Source organism: Plecotus auritus, assembly GCF_963455305.1.
Source record: "Plecotus auritus genome assembly, chromosome: 14".
Lineage (NCBI taxonomy): Eukaryota > Metazoa > Chordata > Mammalia > Chiroptera > Vespertilionidae > Plecotus > Plecotus auritus.
Window position 1 is genome coordinate 15,386,568 of NC_137780.1, and position 23,040 is coordinate 15,409,607.

At 39.2% G+C, this 23,040-nt stretch overlaps 1 protein-coding gene across 1 annotated transcript in view; it reads right to left on the bottom strand.

The window, feature by feature from the left end:
• SMYD3 (SET and MYND domain containing 3) overlaps positions 1–23,040 on the bottom strand; it is a 531,828-nt gene that overhangs the window by 381,311 nt on the left and 127,477 nt on the right. The window contains exons 2-5 of the mRNA XM_080651290.1: positions 20,520–20,583; positions 7,527–7,634; positions 5,090–5,147; positions 2,835–2,971 (exon numbers count right to left, since the gene is read on the bottom strand). Coding sequence (XP_080507416.1) covers positions 2,835–2,971; positions 5,090–5,147; positions 7,527–7,634; positions 20,520–20,583 — 367 coding nt within the window. The remainder of the gene's footprint in view (positions 1–2,834; positions 2,972–5,089; positions 5,148–7,526; positions 7,635–20,519; positions 20,584–23,040) is intronic.

A 23,040-nucleotide genomic window follows, 5' to 3' on the forward strand; every position in this document is an offset into this window, starting at 1 on the left:
CCGCTGCCTGTCCTGCTTAGCAGCCGACGCGTCCCGGGCCCGCAGTGCACATAGGAATTTGTTCATAGTTGTTTTTTTTTAAACTATAGTCCGGCCCTCCAACGGTCTGAGGGACAGTGAACTGGCCCACTGTTTCACAAGTTTGAGGACCCCTGATTCTTGACCATGCCCTTGCTTTGCCTCATGGGATCTGGCTATAAAAATAAAAGACTCGGCTTGCAGGCTGTGGCACTGTCTCTCTATCTGAGAGCAGCATCCCACCCAGCCCCAGCTTTATTCTCTTGTCTGTCTTCCTTAATCCGTCACTGCCCACCCCCCTCAGGTTCACCCCTGGCCGTGCTGAGTGCAGCCCAGTGCCCCATTCAAATGTATCCTATCTGTTCTTTTCTCCACTTTTAAGGTTTATATTATTATTCATATATACATTTTCTATATTTGTAGTAGATGTTTAGAACTCAATCAGTAGACTGAACCACTGTAATTGTCATGCCAAGATAAACCCGTTTTGAAATATATCAGGAAATTGTGTTTAAAAATAGAAGTAGAGGGGGGAAATATGGGATGAGAAGGAGGGGATTGCAGAGATGGAGACACATAGTTCTCTTCCCTAACAAGCTAGCAGAGTCGGCCCAGATGAATTCGGCCTCTCTTTTTCATGAACATGTAAGTAACTGCATGTCTCCTGCGCTCTCACTGACAAGCATCTGCAATGCACCTCCTATCCTTTGTCCACCTTCATCCGTGTCAGTGGCAACCATCACGCTGCTCCTACCTCACACCTTTACTTCCATTCAGGCGCACCGTGCCCTCCCCTCACGCAACACAATCTAAAAATAAACACTGCACTGCAAAGAAGCCTTCAAGCAAATCACTTCCGTCTGTCTATCCAACAGATCATCACCCCACAGCAGCCACTCCAGAGGAATTCTGGAGGTACTATTACCCTCACACATTTTCGATTGCCAAAATGCAAAACCAGCATTTTAAACATCAAGCTTTTATTCCAACGTTCTAAGTATAACTGCTATGTTCCACAGGTAGCAGCAACCTTTCAGATCTGCAGAGGAGATCGATCTTTTCCTCCGTTCCCCTGTCCCAGCCACTTTTCTAGACCACTGTCTATAACTGTTTCCCAGCACCAGATACAGCAGTATCGGGTGTATCTGACCCTTTGTCCCTGGATACATGTCAAGACTCAATCAGTGTCTTCTTTACCTGGACCCAAAACCCCTCAGAATCATTTCCTAAAAGCGCACTTCAGGTAGCTGCTACCAAGAGACCACAGATCAAATATTAAATTAAACTTCTGTTCTCTCCCTAATCCAAGATTTTAATGACCTGAAATATTTAAACAGATTTTTAGGCAATTATTTTAAAACTAGTGGCCCAGTACACCGATTCATGCACATTGAAAGGAAATTAATTGGAAGAAATATTTTAATATCGCTATTCGCCCTTTCTCTATAATGGAAGTGTCAGAGGTGAAAGAAAATTAGTAAAATATATATGAAAATAATATATAAATTGATTAATAAACAATAACATGATATAACAACAAAGACATGATATAAAAACAAAGAAAACATGATATAAAAACAACAAAAACATGATCTAAAAACAACATTGATAAAAACAATGACTGATAAATTGATTAAACTTATTCTAATATCTCCCTATACATCACATTAAGAGTAAAAACACTTTCAGAGTGCTTGACTAATTTCCCTTGTGATGAAGTATTTATAACTTTAAGTTTAACATCACATGCTCTTCAAACTCGAGAAAAAGCAACTAATATAACTGACTATGTCCAAAAACGGTTCAGGTAGGAATATTCCTACTCTGTCTAGAGTTTGTCCTTATGATTTATTAATAGTCATTGCAAATGCTGGCATCATGGGAAACTGTCTTCGAATTAATTTAAATGGGAAGCCAGTGTCAGACGAGGACAGTTGTGCCAATAGTTGGTCCTCATACATATTCTGTTAATGACTCCGCTTTCTTTTAGCTTCAGAATGTCAAAAAAACAACCAAATTCACGGTCGACAATGACAGATTGAAACACACGTGTGCAATTGGCGCCAGTGAGAGCTTTATATGTATCAAGTATGCGCAAGTAATGTTTATTTTTAAATTGCCAGTGCACATCATATGTATCGGTCGAATGGTCAGACAGATAGTCAGTCGGTCACTTAGCCTTTTATATATTTAGATAATCTTTTTTATTTCCCTGATATTTAGAATTCATTTAAGAAATGGATTCAATAAAATTTTCATTTGAATCAGACAAAAAAAAAGTTAAGAGCCAAATGATTTCACTCATATGTGAGATATAAAACTAAAAGCAACAAATGAACAAACAAACAAAAAACTCATAGACACAGACAACAGTATGGTGGACCAGATGGAAGGGGGTGGACCAGATGGAAGGGTCAAATATATGGTGACAAAAGAAAATTTGACTTTAGGTGGTGGCACACAATACAGATGATGTACCATAGAATCGTACACCCGAAATAAATTTATAAATCGTCACCCCAATAAATTTAACTTAGAAGCAGGCTCTATTACTAAAACACCATGACAAAACTAAATGAATGCAATGGCAGAGTACGTCCTGAGAGCTGACAATGAACATATTTGTATCATTAGTAAGAATACTAAATAAAACATTAAAAATAAGTACCCTTTTTAATACAAGTAATACATTCTTTCATTTTCTACTCATTAAGGTGGGAGAGTGATATAAGACATGACGGGTCCTGGATTTTCACGGATCAACAACAAAATAAAGAGTGAAGGGCATTAGCAAAAGTACCAAACTCCATACTTACTTTTGCAAAGCCTTCAAAGATGTCAAAGGAAGGTGGCAGTTGAGAAGCATCTTGTATTTCTTCTCTGATATAAAGTTGAAATGTCATTGCAAGTTGCCTGAGGCCCTCTTTCTTTTCTTCAGTCAGTTTGTTAATATCTTTTTTAAAGAGAAAATAAATAGCACAATCACACAATGAACTTTTAATGGATAATTTTCAGGTGTTCAAAGATAACTGTTAAACAAGATATTTCCTGCCCTAGATTCCATTCTGAGAGAGAGCAAACACATATCTTTTTTATTTTTTGCCAACTACAAATCATGATACATACATTAGCAACTAAATTCTGCCAATGTTCATCTATACTGTAAGATCAAACACTTATCAAGACAAAATAAATACACATACAGATGAAAAAATATTAGAAACAAAATCAGTAAAGATGTATTACCACATTTTCTACATCATCCTGTACACATGTTCAAACATGATAAATACTTATTAAATCAGTGAATTTAAGCAAGACTTTTCTGTGAAACAATTTACAAAAAGGTCATCTCCCGAGGGGCGGGAGACAGAAAGTAAAAACTAAAAAGTTCAGCTGAAGTTCAAAGTGGTAAAATTTGTCATTAGAAAGCACATGAACAAGAAAGTATGGATCATCCGAAGAAATCTCAACTTCAAATCATTTCTCAGTTGAATGAATATAGAAGATATGGTGCTACTTCAACTGAAACAGAATAAAGTTCTACAGCCAATATCAGTTCATGTACATCACAAAGGAGTGTTAAGATTAAGAATGCACAATTCAATCAATAAAGTTCGAGAGCATTTCACTTAAGGCAGTGTGTGCAACACTGCTACTGAGCAAGGCTAATGCTAATAGTGAAACTCATTCCAAGAGATGTTAATTACTTAGCAATAACATATCAAAAAATGACTAATTAGTTCTCTATTAAAACTTGAAAAGATACATCAGTTGAACTAGAGCATAACTCTGTTGCTCATGTCAGGTCTACATATTTTCTTTAAATTACTTGTTCAACAGAACAATTAACCCAGTTTTTTCTTTTCAAAACTGTAGGAAAACATATATAACATAAAATTTACCATCTTAACCATTTTTAACTGTACAGTTCAGTAGTATCAAATACATTCATATTGTTATGCAAAATCACCACTATCCATCTCCATAATACTTTTCACCTTGTAAAACTGAAACTCTATACCCATTAAACAATGATTCCCACTCATCCCTTCCCACAGCCCCAGCGAACCATAACACATTCTGCTTATCTATTCATCCATTGATAGACAATTGGTTGCTTCCATGTTTTAGCTATTATGACTAATACTGCTATAAATATGGATGAATAAATATTTGCTTTCAATTATTTTGAGTGTATAACCAGAATCCAGGGATGTAATGTCATTATAGTTTTAATTTTTTGAGGCACCTCCATACAGTTTGCCATAGCAGCCATCCCATCCTTCATTCCTACCGACAGTGCACAAGGGTTCCAATTCCTCCACATCCTCGCCAACACTTGTTTTCTCTTTTTTTCCTATCGCTGCCATCCTAATGGGGTGAGATGATTATCTCGCTGTAATTTTGATTTGCATCTCTCTAATGATTGGTGATACTTAAATAATAATGTATTATCATTGGCAAGTGGGATCCCATCACCATAAATCTGTACTAGATTCATCTCCAACATAAACTTAAACTGTGTAGCTAATTTACTCTATGAGCTCTGGCTACTTTTGCATTGAAGTCATCCACAACCTCAATGAAGAGTGTCTGTGCCAATACGAAAGAAAAACAAACCTTGCATTTACTTAACATTCGGATTTGGAAAGCCCGTCACTGTTCCCAAGTAGCGTGGCCATCAGGAGAAGAACAACGCTCAATGCTGTTAGAGAGCCTAAGTCATCTGTGTTTCGACCAGTGAACCTAAATGTTCCCTGGACACTACAACCCCACCCTGTTCACATCACTGTTTCCTGACCTCAAAACGAAATCAAGAGTGGGAAGAAGAGAGGAAGGGAAGGAGAAACAAGAAAAATTAATTTGTCAACTGGACTAGGGGTTACATTCCCCTCACTGCCTAACCTAGCACTTTACAGACTCCTATATGGCCAAAGTTACCCCAGAATAAATTAAATACGCTCATGTTAGATTTCCCTCACATAACAGAGAGACAAAAAACAAAGCAATTCATCAGCTCAGCAAATAAATGACAGGATTTTTTTTATACTGATAGATAATCACTTACTTGATTCCAGATCATAAAATGAGTAAAGTTTCTCGGATTCAGAGGGGGTTTCTTCCATCTAAGAAGTAAAGGCGGAAAACACCAAAACAATTTCAAGTTTTCCAATATATAAATAAATATGTTTGAGTATCTTTAGACATTTAATGAAAGTCTATTCAAAACGTAAATTTTTACCCAGTATATTCCTTCTCTTCACCACTTTCTTAAGAGTTCAATTATTTAATCAGGAACAACTTTAAAATAAAAGTTGTGACTTAACCACCAGCTTAATTTCCAAATGCAAAACTCTTTTTTAAGATTTCATTCTTTTATTTTTTTCCACAGCTCTATCCATACAATTTGTATCACTGTAAGAATTTTATTACAAATTATAAAAAAGCAAAGATGGAGCAATAAAAATTTATTACAAACTGTACAACCTTGGGCAAGTTACTTAACCTTGAGTCAAGAGGAATCAATGTTGTTATCTGGAACGTAAGAGTAATAACAGCAGCTGATTCACAGGACTGTTATGGGGCGAAATGAGGTGTATCAGGGAAAGCCATTACCACAGGGCCTGGAGATAGATAGAAAGTGCTCTATGGAAAGTAACTATTCACAACTAGAAGCCCAGTGCATGAAATCCGTGCACTTAGGGGGCAGAGGGTGTCCCTCAGCCCGGCCTGGACCCTCGCACAGTCCAGGAGCTCTTAGGGGCTGTCTGACTGCATTGCCATGGATGCGGGAGAGGCTCCCGCCACCGCCACTGTGCTCTCCAGCCATGAGCTGGCTTCTGCATTGAGTGTCTGCCCCCTGGTGGTCAGTGCGCATCATAGCTACCAGTCGTTCTGCCGTTGAGTCAAAACCAGCTCTCTGACATCCCCCGAGAGGTCCCTGATTGCAAGAGGGTGCAGGCCAGGCTGAAGGACCCTACCTGTGCACGTTCGGGGCTGGGGAGGGACAAGGGAGGTTGGCCAGCCAGGGAGGGACTGCAGGAGGGCTCCAGGGCGTGTCCGGCCTATCTTGCTCAGTCATCGGCTGGACCCCAGCAGCAAGCTAACCTACTGGTTGGAGTATCTGCCCCCTGGTGGTCAGTACATGTCATAGCGACTGGTCGACTGTCTGCCCCATGGTGGTCAGTGCATATCATAGTGAACGGCTGAGCAGCCTTAGCATATCATTAGCATATTACTCTTTGATTGGTTGAATGGAAGACCAGACGACAAGACACTTAGCATATTATGCTTTTATTATATAGGATTGCTTCCTTTAGATTTTGATTCAGTAGATCAGGGGTGGTGACTGAGAACTAGACCTTTGGTGATTCTGAAGCAACCCATTTCTGCTCTAACAGTGGTTGTCTATCTGTTTAATATTAATAAAGTAGAAAAAAGTTCACACTCAAATATAATAGTGATTAAACTTTTAATATCCAGTGGTTAAAGAAATGCATAAGGATGAAAATTGCTCTGAATTTATTAATGCTTGGAAATAAATTTTTACGTTTTAACACAATGTACACATAGTAGTAAATATGTATGTTGCATATTCAGTCCAAAGACAATACCCATTTGGTATTGCAAATACTTTTTTAAAATTAAGATGGAACTAAAATATAACATTGTGTTAGTTTTATGTATATAATCATACTTTTATGTTCTTAAATGCCACATAAAATTTCATAGCCAAAAAAAAGGTCCATACAAAACAGGAGAGAACAGAGCTGAGCTTGCAATAATTGAGAGGTACTCATGCTAAAGCCTGACCCAAAAATCTGGAAGGTGTCACCAGCAGGGGATGTCACAGAATCCACCAGCTGCTTTGGCAGAGCAAGGAAAAGAACTGAAGACACAATTTCACCGAATCTTGACTGTAAATAAAAAAAAAATAAGTACTCTTCCAGGTAAGATTGTCATAAAATTAAAATCTCAGTTGAAGAGACAACAACAAGAATTATATATAGACCCTGTGCATTAGTTCACAGTAGAAAAGTAATAAAGGCAGTGTAACAGATTCTACTAACATGTCATGTGACAAATACAGGACCTCCTGTCTCCGATCCCAGGAGATCACACCCAGGGCCTTCAAAGAGGGGCCGTGCACGTCATATTACCACTGATGCTGTGATTGATCGGGAAATAGCAAGCTGTTGACTTAAGACACTCCCCGTAATAATCCACCCTCTACTTTAATACGGATTTAAATTCAGCCTTAAATAAGAATAATGCATGTGTCCTCTCATCCCATGCAGAGAGAGGTCCCTGGGTTCAATTCCTCGTCAAGACACATGCCCTGGTTGCGGGCTCCATCCCAAATAGGGGGCGTGCAGGAGGCAGCCAGTCGAAGTTTCTCTCCCTCTCTCAAATCAATAAAAACGTATTTTTTTAAATAATATATGCAAATGTGAGTGCTTTTGTTACATTAAAAACCAAGAACATTTCACAAGTTCTCTACTCACAAGTCTGACAACAACTCTGCCCAGAAGGCGGACGGAATCGGGAGGGTATCTGGGTTTGCAGCTTTTAAGGCACTTGCATTCCCGTTTGTGGTCTGGCCACGCCTTCTTCTGTGAAGACAAGAGTGGGGAGAGCACACGAGACATAAAAACTTACTTCCATTCACGCTGGTTTGATCTCAACCGCCTACATATACCTTCAAGATAGAAAATGAAAGCCGTGTTTTAAAACCACTGATGCTCCAGGATTCAGTCTTTACCAAGTACGCAGTTACCCGGCTTGGGCACTAAGAGCTTCTGCTTCACCTCTGTCCTTTCATTTGCCCACGTTCCTCCCCCCACCCCCCCATTATTACCTGGCTGGTGGAGTCCAAGCAAAGAATCATTATGACTTACTTAATAATTCATAAGATGGTCTTTTACAGATTAAATAGGATGGGATAATGGACAGTGACTTTGAATATGAAAAGAAAAAACACTCCAAATTAGAAAGCAAAACACATGGTTCAGGAAAATCAAAACAGAGCAGATAGCCTTCTGCATTTTCTGCTACTATAGTGGGCAGACATATCAGGAGAGCTAACATCACCAAAAATACAAAACCTCTGTGTTCTTTAAGCTAACATAGAAAAGGGGTTAGGAGCTAAAATGATCAAATGCCCTGTTTGCCCAGGAATGTCTTATTTATGTTGTCCTTATTAATAGTGCCCCTTTTCATTCAGAAAATGTAGTGTGGGTGATAAATTAGAAGGTCACTTAACCCATGATCCCAGCCATGTGCTGGTGTGACTGAAGAGAAGAGACGAGACGAGTGAGCCAGTCACCAATCTTGCAACTCGGGATGAGAGGGCTAAAGGGAAGGACATCCTCTCTGAGTCTTGGGTCAGAAATGCCCCGGCTCCCCTCATGTGGGTTACATCCACATGAAAAGAAATGCCAGGCTATCTAATATGTAGCCCTGGTGGAGGAGAGATAGCTGGACCAAATGTCCAGTATGTTCTATTTTCCCAACAGGCGTTGGAAATCCCATCACTGAAATGCCCGATGCTCACAACACTTCTCATTTCAGAAATTGTAAGTCTGCTTCCCAGCTTCTGGGCCTAAAAATCTCCCTAGAAGGAACTCTCTCTTTTCCGCTTGCAGCACAAACAGGCAGCACAACCAAAAATTTCACATGAGCTGCAGCTACTTTGAAACTGACTCGGATCCACGTTCCAGCCAGCATTTTGCTCAGAAAGGCTGCCCCTGCCAAGTTGTTGGGGGAAGGCGTGGTTGGTTGTCCGCTGCTATTTCCTAATAACCCCAACCCTGGAGACCTTACCTCACCTCACCCTTCATACCCACTGGAGCAATGCTCTGAATGGGATGCTTGTCATCTTTTTTCTTAGTGTGCATACTTCTCACTTCTAAACAAGACTGAGCTGCTTCAAAGTAAAGATGTATGTGAAATAAGGCTGTGAAACTGGAAACAAAAAATGTCAAAATTATGAAAAAAATATTATAGCATTTACTTCATATTCTACAGTGTGCCACACACATGACCAGGCAATTAAAAAAAGATTTTACTTTCACAATAATCCAAAAGGTAGATCCTTACCTTTATAGATGAAGAAAGTAAAGCTAGACAGCAGGGATCTAACTAATAAGCTACATAAACATGAAAGGGGAGAGTAAAAAGCCTTAGTATGCTAAGCATGAGAACTAAATAATTACTGTGCTGTGAGCTACATTTATTTGAGCTGCCTTACAGGCAAGGCAAAAAAAAAAAAAAAAAAAAAAGCATAATAGCTTATCTAATTCTCACTTGACAGAAAAGAAAAACGCACAGCTCTACCAAGTAGCACATCACAGGAGGAATTATTCTGAGCGCTAATCAACACACTGGACAACGTCTTCAACAACAGTTTACAACTACAACGCCCTTCATACAGCCACTTCTCGCGTCGGTACTCACTATCAGGCATCCTACTAAAACATAACTCAGTGGGGGAAATGTTTCTATGGTTCAGGGGGCTAGTCCTGGAATAGCAATTAGCAATTGCCAACATGTGTAAGATCCCTAAAAAAAATGGCTCCATTGTCAAATAAGATTGAAAACCACAACATAATAAGACCCTGCCGGGAGTTAAAAAGACTGTTTAGCTTACTGGAAGTTCTAAACAGCTCTGCACTAAAGACACTTGTGTGTATTAGTTAACACCGTTTCCCATGACTGTGACTGCCAGCCGGTGGAAGTTCGGCGGGTCGAGACCGACTCAGATAAACCTATGTGCTTTCTTTCCTTCATCTGGTCTTGGAATGAGAGTGGGTTCAGCAGTCAAATCAAATCTCACTCACAATGAGAGAAAACCAGGGTGCTGATGTTTCTGACTGCCGACTGAAGAGAGGATCCTAACTGTGGTGGGAAAGTTTGCATTTGAGTTAGAGGTCAAGAAGCCCGACAGGTGCCCTCATGGACTGGCTGTGTGGGCAGGAATGAGCCGCGCGGGCCCGGGGTCTCTGACAGAGGGAGCTCCTGGGCTCTGTTCCAAGCCGGAGGAACTGTCGGCTGAAAAAGGGCTGCACCTCCTAGAGTGAGGCTGAGCTACAGCTTCTAGTCAACACCCAACTGCCAAGGCGCCCTCGTTACTCCTTTGGTGAGACCCCAGCTTTGAGCAGCTCAGCTCAGAGTGAAGTAATACAGACTGTACCCCTAGGAACGAACCAACTGATCTGTTAGACGGCATTTTTAAACATCCAAATGTTAGAGAATTCTTATCAAAAACAATTTAGGACTTGAGCATAATTAATATCGAGCTTTCATTTCTCAACAATAATAAGAAACTAGACATTATGTTTCTCAAGGCTATTCCTAGATTATTGCATGAAAACATCAGACAACATATTTTTCTTCCCACTCACTTTGGCAAAAAAGATACTCATTCTTTTCATCTAAAAGCCAAATCAGATCTACATAAATATTATATTATAAATGATCACATCACTTGAAAATGGTCGGTAATATAGTATCAGTTTTACAGCCTACTCCATTTCTTACCATGATATTAAAATCCATGTTTTTACAACACTGTTAGGACTTATTGCTCACCATCACTTCTTAATAAGGCTTACTAACAGAAGCATACCAAGGAAAGGCTTACAACAAAATCTTTGAAGTTACTGCATTTGACTTTGAATCAAAACCCCACAATCACACAAAAACATCAGGCATTATCTTCACTCTACAAACTTTAACCTGGGTCTAGAACTCAACGGCACATTATAACAGAACATGAAATCTGCCAGTTTCTCAAACAACCTTCTTGATTTACTTTTTTCTGTTTTCTTCCATTACTACAAATACAGGATGTAATTAAGATTTTGTTCACAATACAGCTGTAATGATTTCTGTTCTCGTAGTTCAAAATTAACAATGATGTACAAAAAGCACAAGTTAGCATGAAAGATAAAGGAAATTAAAATATTGTGTTAAGAAACAAAGACATTGGGAGACAAGAGTTTAGATGGAAAAGAAGGAAATGAAAGACATCTATGACTCAATTCCATTTTTCAGTACATGCATGACAAAAACAACTTCAGACTCTCTATACAGGGTGGGGCAAAAGTAGGTTTACAGCTGTGAGTATGTAAAACACAAAGCTTATTTTTGTATTATTATTTATTAACTAGAGGCCCAGTGCATGAAATTTGTGCACAAGGGGGGGAGGGTCAGGGGTCCCTCAGCCTGGCCTGCACCCTCTCGCAATCCAGGACCCCTTGAGCGATGTCCAACTGGTAGTCGGACATCCCTCTCGCAATCTGGGTTCACTGGCTCCTAACCACTCGCCTGCCTGCCTGCCTACCTGATTGCCCCTAACCACTCACCTACCTGCCTCATTGCCCCAACTGCTCGCCTGCCTGCCTCATCGCCCCTAACTGCTCACCTGCCTGCTTAATCACCCCTAGCCACTCTGCCTGCCTGCCTGATTGCCCCTAACTGCTTGCCTGCCTGCCTGATCACCCCTAACCGCCTCTGCCTCAGCCCCCTGCCCACCGCAGCGGCCGGCTCTGCCTCGTCCCACGGCTTCATCTGGAAGGTCGTCTGGAAGGACATCCGGAAGGTTGTTTGGCTATCCCGTCTAATTAGCATATTATACTTTTATTATTACAGATTATTGTATTATTTTCTATACTAACAACTGTAAACCTACTTTTGTCCCACCCTGTATTTTCATATGTGTTACCATATTTATATTGATTCAGAACATAAACTAATTAACTAAACCAGTGCTTCCCGACAGGGATAATCCTGGGGTTCTTTGGGAAATGTATAGGGCACTTTTTATAATGGTGCTTGAGGAGTACCTTGGGTACTTAGTGGCCAGGAACCAGAGATGAGGGGCATCCTGTGCAGGGCAGTTCCATACAATGAAGAACTGTTCCAAATCCAACATGACTTTTAGATGTCCAATCAGACATTTATGCCTAGACATGTCTTAATAGCGCTGAATTTTCTAGGTAAATCAAGGGAAGACTGTTTTAAGAACTTTAGCTAAAGTTATTCAATATTTCATAGAAGCATACCACAAAGGCACCATCATTCATAGTATTTGCATTACTAATAAAACACAGTTTCTGATCTGCATTTTGTACTCCCCTTTTCACAGCGATCTGTACATGTGCAGTACATGACTTCTTAGTTGTCTTCTAGTCCAGTAACACCTGAGCATTTACATACTAAAATACACATTGTTTGATTATAAGTTATTTTCATTCTCTCTCTCCTTTATGTTCCACTTATGGAATTATACTGATACTGAATTCTGAAAATAGGTAACTAGTAGATTATATTACCTATGAAATTTCATTTCAAGATAGTAGAGAGTATAATAAAAATTATCATAGAAAAGTGGAGTTGGGTCTGAGAGAGCAGAAAATCCTAGATCTAGAACAATGCTACACAGTTACACACAACACACACATATATAAAAAATATTTTTTAAATACCAGGCCTAAGACCAACCCCAGAAATTCTGACGGATGAGATAGGAGCAGGTTCTGAATCACTTTCAATCACTGTGGGGATTCTATCTGTAGCTAAAGCTGAAAAACCATTGAGCTAGACTAAACTAAAAAGGAGGTCATTCTATATGTTAAATTGATGAAACAACAAAACACTATCTAGACTTATCATTGAACTATCACACTATGGCATTAACATTTTATAATATTGAGGTGAGAGCGATGTTTCTAAGCAGGACATAAAACCCAGAAACCATAAAAGAAAAGATGTACATATTAAACTACATAAAAATAATTCACTCTTGTACATCAGGAGAAAATCTAATACCATACAAAAGATTAAAAGATACAGTACAAATAAGAAAAACAAAATCTAAAACATATATGTATACAATGCTAAAGGTATCTAAAATGCAAGGTCTTACAAAATAACTAAGAAAAGGATGAATATTTCAGTTTTAAAAAGACAAAGAGAGGTATAGGGCATGATTAAGAAAAGCATGCCTAGGAAAGAAAAAACGAACAAAAAACAGAAACCACACCAATGACCAAAGAAATGCTAGCAGAAATTAGATAACATGGGTGACCCATTGATTTAGCAAAGTTGAATGAAACTGACAATATTTAGAAATGTCTAGGCCCGTGGTCGGCAAACTGTGGCTCGCGAGCCACATGCGGCTCTTTGGCCCCTTGAGTGTGGCTCTTCCACAAAATACCACGGCCTGAGCGAGTCTATTTTGAAGAAGTGGCGTTAGAAGAAGTTTAAGTTTAAAAAATTTGGCTCTCAAAAGAAATTTCAATCGTTGCACTGTTGATATTTGGCTCTGTTGACTAATGAGTTTGCTGACGACTAGAATGTATGGGGAAGTGGGGACTATAACCTTATTGGTAGAACTGTAAGTTTCTCCTAATTTATGATGGGTTTTTGGTAATGAATATCAAAATTTTTAGTATGCATATTGTTGGCACAGAAGTAACATTTATAATGCAATAATCCTAAGATATTTTTTCCTTTTTATTAAATTTATTGGGGTGACACTGGTTAACCAAAGTATGCAGGTTTCAGGTGCACAATTCTTCAACACATCATCTGTACACCATATGGTATGTTCACCACCCCAAGTCATAATTTTAAGAATACTCATGGTAAATTTGTTTAACATACTGAAAAACTGGTAATAATTTTTCCAACTTTTCCTAAAAAAAAAAAAAAAAAAAAAAAAGGCTGTTTCTGCTTTTCTCCTTATACTTTCCCAATACTGTTTGAATTTATACAAATATCAAGTATCATATTTATAAATAAAAGCAAATTATCCTATATCTAGTAACTGTGATTTAGGGAGAAGCATTTTTATATGAAAGGAAAAGCAAAATTAATGTTTCATAAACACAACTTTTTAATGATTATTTTGGAAAACCTATAATTCAAAGAATGGTTTACATGTATTAATATTTAAAAAACACTTCAGTGAATTCTTTTGGTGACACCAATGAAATCTTTTGTAATGTAAAGACTCAGTAAACTGTTTTAACAATTTAGCTTTGTTTATGTTTGGTTTCCTTAAATAAGTGTACTACCAATTACATGCATTTTGCATGTAGCAGGTGTTCAATAGATATCTCATAATTTATTCTAAAACTAGTACCATTTAGGAGGTATAATTTTCTGTATACTTATTATCAATTATTTGAAATTAAGGCCATCCAAAAGTAAAAGGACAGTAAACTTTTTAACAATTATTTTTAAACAATGTGTCTTGATCTTGATTGCTTGATTACAAAGGAAGAGAACTGATGTAATGTTACAATAGAAACAGAAAATTAATTTACTTTTTCATTCTTACTCAAAATAACCTTTGCACTATTAACATAACATTTCCCTCCCTCCTTGGATAGAGCTCATTTAAATACTGTTAAACATTAGGTTTTGATTAAAATAAAAACTCAATTTTGAGCAGCTTATTATTGTGGTGGGTGAAAAATGAGAAAGGTCAGTACATACTGAATCTGTTTGGGGTAAAAAAGAACATCTAATTCATGACCTGGGCACAGTAGACATTTATTCAGTAAGAGGAATAGACCCGATAATCTGTAAGGCAGCCTCTCAATAATTAAAATCTATAATTTTGTAATATCCATTCCCAACAAATATCTGAATTGTGTCAAAAGAGGTAAGAAACCTGCCCATGTTAGGTTTACATAGAGTGAAAATGTGTAATGGTATTTTCCTCAGATGCTGGGTCACTAAGGATGAATAAATTGGCTTAAAATACATTACACATTATTTTATGCCAGCTTATTCAACAATTCCCTCTGTGATTAATAATTACCAATTAATAACTGAACACCTATGTAAAAACGTGCCGAGATTTTTTCACCACATCTGCAAGAATCACTCTGTTCACAAGCAACCAGCTACAGAGGTTTCCTATGGGCGAAACTTAGGAGAGGTGAGTTGCCATGCATCTTACAGGGAAAAAGGACCAACAGTTTTTCATTCGCTTACAGACCACTTAATAGCAAGTAAATAATATCTCTTTCTTTATGCCGCAAATGTAATCCAACATTGAATTACAAGTTGACAGATAAAGACCTGAAAAGCTGGAATCTGGGAAACGGAAACGGGAAAGCTAAGCAGGCTGTCGAACAAGCTGCGCTGACTGACAGGCATTGATTAAAATCTTACATGAAATCTCCTTCGAGCATGCTGGGGACTGGTGACAGACATGAGACGTATCGCTTTAAAAGCTACAGAAGCTGTGTCAAATGTAGAGCCAGAGCACCTTCCCACTAGCCTGACTCAAATCAGACAGGTCGGGCCAAATAGAAAGGGGTGAGGCGGCAGGATGGTCACCGGGCACGAAGTTGATGGAAGAGGAGAAACAAGAATCAGCTATAACTTCTTAGGAAAACGGTTAATTGAGAAGGAAATGGACAGGAAGAACTTCAGTGCTCCAAACTAAGCCAATCATCATCTAGTGCGGGGTGCAGGCCCAATCCATTCTGCCAGTTGTTTTCATCACGTTTTCCTGAAACAGAGCCACACTGTTTCACTCACTCATTTCCGACTGTGACAACAGAATTGAGTACTTAAGACAAAAAATCTTATGGCCCACAAAGACTAAAATATTTATTATCCAGCCCTTCGACAGAAAGTTTGCCAACCACTCTGATCTGGTGAGAGACCATATCAAGATGGAATGAGCTCGTTGATATGTTTTATCTGGAAGGGCAAAATAAATCCCTCACGTCTATGGACTTCTAATCTTCTTTGAAAAACTTCCGTGCCAGATTAATGTCCATGCTGGGTTCTAGTTGAACATGGCAGGTGAGGCGCAAGCATTTTATCTCCCCAACACAAGTAACTATCCAGGGTTTAACTCCCAAAGTGAACCAGAAGGGCCCTCATGGCTGAGAGTGTTAACCAGTTTCTGTAAGTCAGAACGTGGGGGCAAGAGGACAGACTGCAGAGACAGGACAGAGGACAGAAGAGGCCACTTCAGAGGGCAGTTGCCTTCAAAGTCTGGTGCTCAGGAGGAAGGAGGGGCTGCAGATGGCGTCTCAAGGAATTAATATACAGATGCCAACTGCAGTCACAGGAGTATTGGGGTCACTCACCAGAAAGTGGAAAATGAGAAAAGAAAATCTCAGATCCCCAGACATCTTTTAAAAATATTTTTTTGTTGACTTTGGAGTGGAAGGGAGAGGGATAGAGAGATAGAAACATCAATAATGAGAAAGAATCACTGATCGGCTGCCTCCTGCACGCTCCCCACCGGGGATCAAGCCTGCAACCTGGGCATATGCCCTGACCAGGAACGGAACCGTGACCTCCTGGGTCATAGGTCGACGCTCAACCAATGAGCCACGCTGGCCAGGCAATCCCCAAACATTTTTAAAAGTAAAAAATGTAAATATGATAAAGTAATTTTAACCTTTATACAGTATTAGATATGAAGCCAACTTCTCCCACAGAGCCGTCCGCACATCCTAACCATCTAAAGCCTGGCATAGAGGTGTTACTGAAGTAAACAAAGGGCTTGTCTTTCTTCATTGGCCCCACTTTGGTATGATATTCTAGAAATCGTTATTAAATCACTCTATTCAGTGCTTATTAGTATGGGATTCATCAAAAATGAATCAAATCAGTCTACAACTAAGCATAAAATACAAACCCAAAAATATGACTCACATTCTGAAAGAGGCCTATAATTATCAACATAAAGAGCCTCCCTCTGCTAATACAGTACTTTTTAAAAGCGTATAAATTGCAATTTGATGGAATACCCAGCTGCTTATTTTGCTCAGCAATTAATTCAATTAAAAATGTGCATATTATGAATCATATTAAATCCAACTAAGATGAAATAATAATTTGCAAATTTATTTAAAATTGATTTACTTGCTATCAATATTTCAAATTTTAAGAATGCTGTTTTAGCTCTAACCGGTTTGGCTTAGTGGATAGAGCGTCAGCCTGCGGACTGAACTGTCCCAGGTTCGATTCTAGTCAAGGGCATGTACCTTAGTTGCGGGCACATCCCCAGTAGGAGGTGTGCAGGAGGCAGCTGATCAATGTTTCTCTCTCATTGATGTTTCTATCTCTCTATCCCTCTCCCTTCCTCTCTGTAAAAAATCAATAAAATATATATATTTTTTTAAAAATGCTGTTTTATAGGAAAACTTGACCTGCTCCTCCCCTTTGGTGTCATAATCATCTTTATGCTCTGATCATGCTCATACAGAAATAAGACTGGCTCCCATACCTAACCCCTCTATACACATGATGCCTCATACAAAGGCATACAGAGTAGTACAAAGGCACTGATTAGAAAACACTTCGGCCAATATCAGAAACAGTGCTGTACACAGCAGTAAACGTATCTCTACATGTGTACACTATATCTGAGGCACAGTCTTAACAGACCGGTGTATATCCGCCACTCCCAACATGCACACAGAGATCACCTCTGGAAGCAGAAGTAGAAATAGTGGCAAGAAGCTGGGGGGAGAGTTTTCCTTTTAACTCTGCATTATTTTATGTTGTGTTGGTTTTTATACTGAAAATTTATTCTTATATTGCTTATGTTTAAAAACAAAAGGTACTGATTCCATCCTATGGGCACAAGGGACATTACATCCCGTAATACCTCAATAGCCTCTCATAAAGAACTCGTTGATGGCATCGCCCCACACATCACACGCTCAGCTAGTGAAGTGAAGTTATGTCCCCCTGGGGTGAACCTATTATAGGTTTTATGCTACAAACTCACCTCCTCTCTATCAATTTCCACTCCAAGTGCTTGTGCCTCCTGTTCATTACTGTTCATAGTTCAGTTTGTCAGTTTAATTTTGGGCTGCTTTGTAGGTATCTACAATAATTACAATATTTAATGCTGTTCCCTAAGGTTGAGCTAAACAGAGCAGTTTAAATGCATATGTTCTGGCCAATCTTTGACTCCCATCCCACCTCTGCACACTCCTCCACCCCCACACACACTCACTGGTGTTATATCAGGTATCTTTCATCATACTAGGTTATTTCCCATTACCTCCTACAGCAGTGGTCAGCAAACTCATTAGTCAACAGAGCCAAATATCAACAGTACAATGACTGAAATTTCTTTGGGAGCCGAAAACCGATTTCTGTGCATGGGCCACGAAGTTTCCATCGCACTGCACGTGTGCGCCCGCACGTGGTATTTTGTGGAAGAGCCACACTCAAAGGGCCAAAGAGCCAAATGTGGCTCGTGAGCCGCAGTTGCCGACCACTGTCCTACAGTATATCTGATGGCGACATTATTATTGATGCTACAGTAAATAGCTAATATATGCGATAAAAATACATGTACTATCATGAATCAAAATGACATATCCACCCACCACACTCCCTTTACTCATTCTAATCAGATAGCGGGTTTTTCTTCATACTGCAAAAGGAGAAGGTAACTTGGGGAAAAACACTCATGAAAATAGAGGAAAATCAAAGTAAACATTCAGGCAATTAAGAACAGAAAGGATGTTCATCTAAAAGATTTGTGTGAAGTAAAATGTGAATTCATCAATTCTCTGTCATCTTCTTAACCTGAAGTCCGCTGACACGTGCAGCTCTGCTTCACATGAATACAACAGCCAAAAGATCACCATAAAACAGTCTTTCTAGAATTTAGGTTGTAGAAAAAGCCTGGGTTTGTTTTCATGTTCTCTTTTTGTTATTGCTATTGCTAATGGTCTCACCTAAACCTGGTATCTTTCTAACTTTGACAGAATTTTTGGTTTACAAAATGAGGTAAAAATAATTCAATTTTTTTCAAATTCCCTATTTTTATTAGAAAGATGTTATTTCTAACCTTTTATTTTTATATATTTTGCTTTGTGTTCCTTAGGGATAGAGTGCATCCTTATTATAAAATAAAATAAGACAAAAATCTGGAAAATACAAAAGAAAAAGGGAAATAATACCTAATTAGAATGTTAGAGGAATAATAAAATTTAGGATTATTAGAGAAATTAAAAGTCTAAATTCTAACTGCCTCGGTTCATCTCCCAAACTCCAGAGCCTACTAGCTATAGGACATTTAGTAAGCTGCTTGCTAGCCTATAGCTAATAAGTTTCCTTATTAATAATATGAGCATAATATTATGCTCATATAATGCCCAACCCTCTCAATATTCCTATAAAAGTAAATAAAATAAAACTGTGCCAGGTACATAATAGATGTCTAATAATACAGATTAGGAAGCTGAGGCCCAGAAGTTTAAGTGTTTTCTCCAGGATAATTTCACTAGCTAATGGCAGAATTGTCATAGAAATGTGGGTCCTCTGAGTTTTTTGTACATTTTAGTTTCTTTTCCATTAAGACCACTCTGGAGAATCACTTTCAAGAGAGAAAGTGAGATAACAGAAAGTCCCTCAGATAAGCATGGCCTAGATTTTAAAGGAAAAGAAGCTTGAGGGGGAGGTACATGTGCATACACAGAAGAAGCTTGAGGGGGAGGTACATGTGCATACACAGAACAGACACACACACACACACACACACACACACACACACACACACACATACACACACCACACACCAAAATAAGAAGCAAAAAGGATGGGTGGAGGGTGGGAGCAAGTGACAGAGACAGAAAACTTCCAATTAGACTTTTTATTATGACACAATTCATTAGAGCTTAATTACATTTATTACATAATTAATCAGAAGGTTAGAAGTAAAGGTCATGTTGAATGTTAATTACACATCCTTTAAAGAATTTCAAATATGTTAGCAGCAGTACTTTCATAGACTGTCAGTTGTAATAAATTAACTCAAACTCTTGGAAAGCAATTTGCCATGATCTTTAAAAATTCAAAATGCATATATCCTTTTACTAATCAATACAACTGAGAAGTTATCCTACAAATTAATTTGTGCAAGTGTGCAAAACTGTGCACAAAAGGATGCCCAGTACATTAATGGCATTAGGGAACACTGGGAAATACTTAAGCATTCATTAATGGGAAAATTATGATTGTGGTGTATTCATAATGGAAAAAGTGGGATGATACCAAGAGTTCCTCTAGATAGATTATTAAATGAAAAACAAAATCAAGGTATACAAGAATTTGTGCCAAATAACCTGTATCTGTTTTTTTTTAAATAAAGGATATAGATATATGACTATGTTTACACAGAAACTGCTACAAAGACACTTAACAGTAGTCATCTCTGGGAAACAGGATTGAGGTCAGGAGGACAAGAAGATGGAGAGGAGTAAAAATTTAATTTTCTGTCTACTAGTATGTATATATGTGCGTATGTTTGTGTGTGTGTGTGTGTGTAACCTATGTAACTTTTTACCATATACATATGGTATTTTAAACTAAAAGAAAATAAGTTAAAATAAGGCAAAGATTGTGCAGAAGCAGAAATAGGTCAACAGGCATAACGGAGGACAGACTGAAGTTCGAGAACTTGAAGGGTCTCACTTATAGCTGGACATCCTTACCTGACACTTAGCACCACAGTATTTGGCAACTCGGCATTGAGAGCATCGCATCAACTTTTCCTTCCTGTTAAAATAAATAAATTTCACATTAGAAAATGAGAACCATACCTGGTTGAAGGAAGAAAACATAAAGCAACATATGGACGCCAGCGTGTTCGGCTCACTCCATCTGGATGGTCCCTTAAGATTTAGATTTTTGCGTTGATGAACATCTTTCACCTTCAGTGTGAGACATGTACATAAGAATGTTCTTTCTGTATTGTGATAGAATATGTATAACATAAAATTTACCACTTTAACCATTTTTTAATATATACTTCAGTGTGTTAAAAAGATAATTCAAGGGCCAAAATGGAGTTAAGCTAGGCCCCACATCAAATGGAGACTTAAGTTAATTACAGTTTCAGCTCTCCCAGAAATGGAATCTTTAACCAGTTAGGGACCTTCAGAGCAGCAAAAGTTGGTAATCTTCCTGATAAACCCTGCCATTGCTTAGATCAGGGGTAGGGAACGTCTGGCCTGAGGGCTGTATAAGGCCTGAGAAATCATTTGGTCCTGCCAAGGCACTAGGGGTGAGTTAATTAAATGTTTGATCCAATATCGCAGGCTAATTTTTAAGCTGATAATTAGGTGTGGCCTGCAAATGATGTTATAAATATCCAAATGGCCCTTGGCAGAAAAAAGGTGCCCCACTCCCAGATTAGACCAACCATGAGCCTTTGAGCAATTACCACTTTTCTCTTTGGGGCAATAGCATCTTGTAAGGTTTCCGTGCAGAGGAAAAACTCGGGCAGCAGAGAGGAAAGGAAGTAGCAGAAATAGAGCACCAGACAGTCCCTGAAAACACTCTTCCTTTAAAATTTTAAAAAAATCAACTCATCAATTCCAAACGAAAGACAAACCCACTTTTCTTTAAAAAAAAAAAAAAAAAAAAAGCAATCAGAAATGTACAGGTCAAATAAAAGTCAGAATTAATCATAGGCCTACAAACAAAGGACCATGTATTTCAGGTAGCCCCAAAGGCTGAACCGGGAGACGGTAAATGGAATTAGGGAGGCGTAGATTGTGTCTGAAGGTGAAGATCTTTCTGGCGGCAGCAACAACCCAAAAGTCAGTGGGAGCCCTGAGAAGGGTGCCGGCCCCAGTCACTTTCCACGTTCAAGGAGAGGACCAGGCACATTGCTAGGCATGCAGTGCCCGTATGCGGAGGGGCAGGAGGTGAGCTTCCTGCCAATTCCAAAACCACGTGGCGCTGTTTCCCCGGTGCAGCCGACACACACACTGAACCTGAAGAGGAGGAGGTTTTGCACATTACAAGGCACACGGCAGTCCCAGAGAGGCAGGGAAGTGATGAATGTACAATTTCCACAGACTGCAGAAACATCCTGTTTGCAAAGTGAGCGCAGTAAGAGTCTGGAATCACTGAATGAAAACAATCTGGAAAAGTAGGTTAGGAATGTTATCAGTAAGAGAAAAGTGAAAAAAAATTACTTCTTTTTTCTCCCTCCACTTACGCGATAAATAGTAGTATTCCACCTCCAACTTGGATAATATATTAAAATTATTTTATACCAGAATAAATGGGATCTTTAGTTCTCCCCCTTAAAAAACAAAAAGGATCCTTTATCAGTTGGTCATACAGACGCTGCTCTGCTAATTCAGGCTGCTCAGTGCCCCAGGCACAGCGGTTCACAGAGCAAAACAAGCCCTCTCTTCCAGGCCTGGGACACAATTAGCTTCTCCAACAGCCGAGGCAGCTGACATGTGGAAAGGAAACAGAAACAGCAAAACTCCGCTCTCTTCCAGGGTACAAATTCAGGCTCTACGCGGCCCCAGAGGGAACCAGTGCCTCCACAAACTCGAAGAGGAAAGAGATTCACTGGCTGCCTCAAATCCCAGCAACAGGGGTGCTATCAAAGGGAGTCTCTCTCTGTCCTTGTAATCAGGGGGAGAAGCCCACTGCTGGACACTCTGCCCTAAGACAAGATGGCCAGTGGCCAGGCAGAGGGAAAGGAGCTTCCTGGAGAGGATATAGAAAATGAACAAATCCTCATGACTCTCCCATTTCCCCCAGATCTGGCACCTGCAGAATCCATTTTAAATTTCCCATAAAAAATGCATCTACAACACATTCACATACAGTATATTTATTACACAGGCCTCTTTCCTAGTAAAGTGTCTTGATCCCCTGGAAGTCTCCCAGGATCCACTCACTCACTGCTCCCATGAGGGCCAGGAAAGGCTCAGACTGCACATGGCAGCCTGGCCGCCCTCCTGCCCTCTGAAGCGCACTCTTCGGAACGGAGCACTGCGCTATCCAACCAGAAGCAACCCCTCTTTCAGCTGAAGACCCCTGCCCTCCAATCTTTTGCACACTTTTATGCTTTCTCAAGGCCTGAAATTTAGTTTGTGGCTGATCCTTGTGCCCTTTCGAAAGAAATCTGAGCTTTAAAAAAAAAGACCAGAGTACATTAGGCAGTCTACACCACTTACAGGTGCTAAAGGAAGTGTTGGCTTGTGT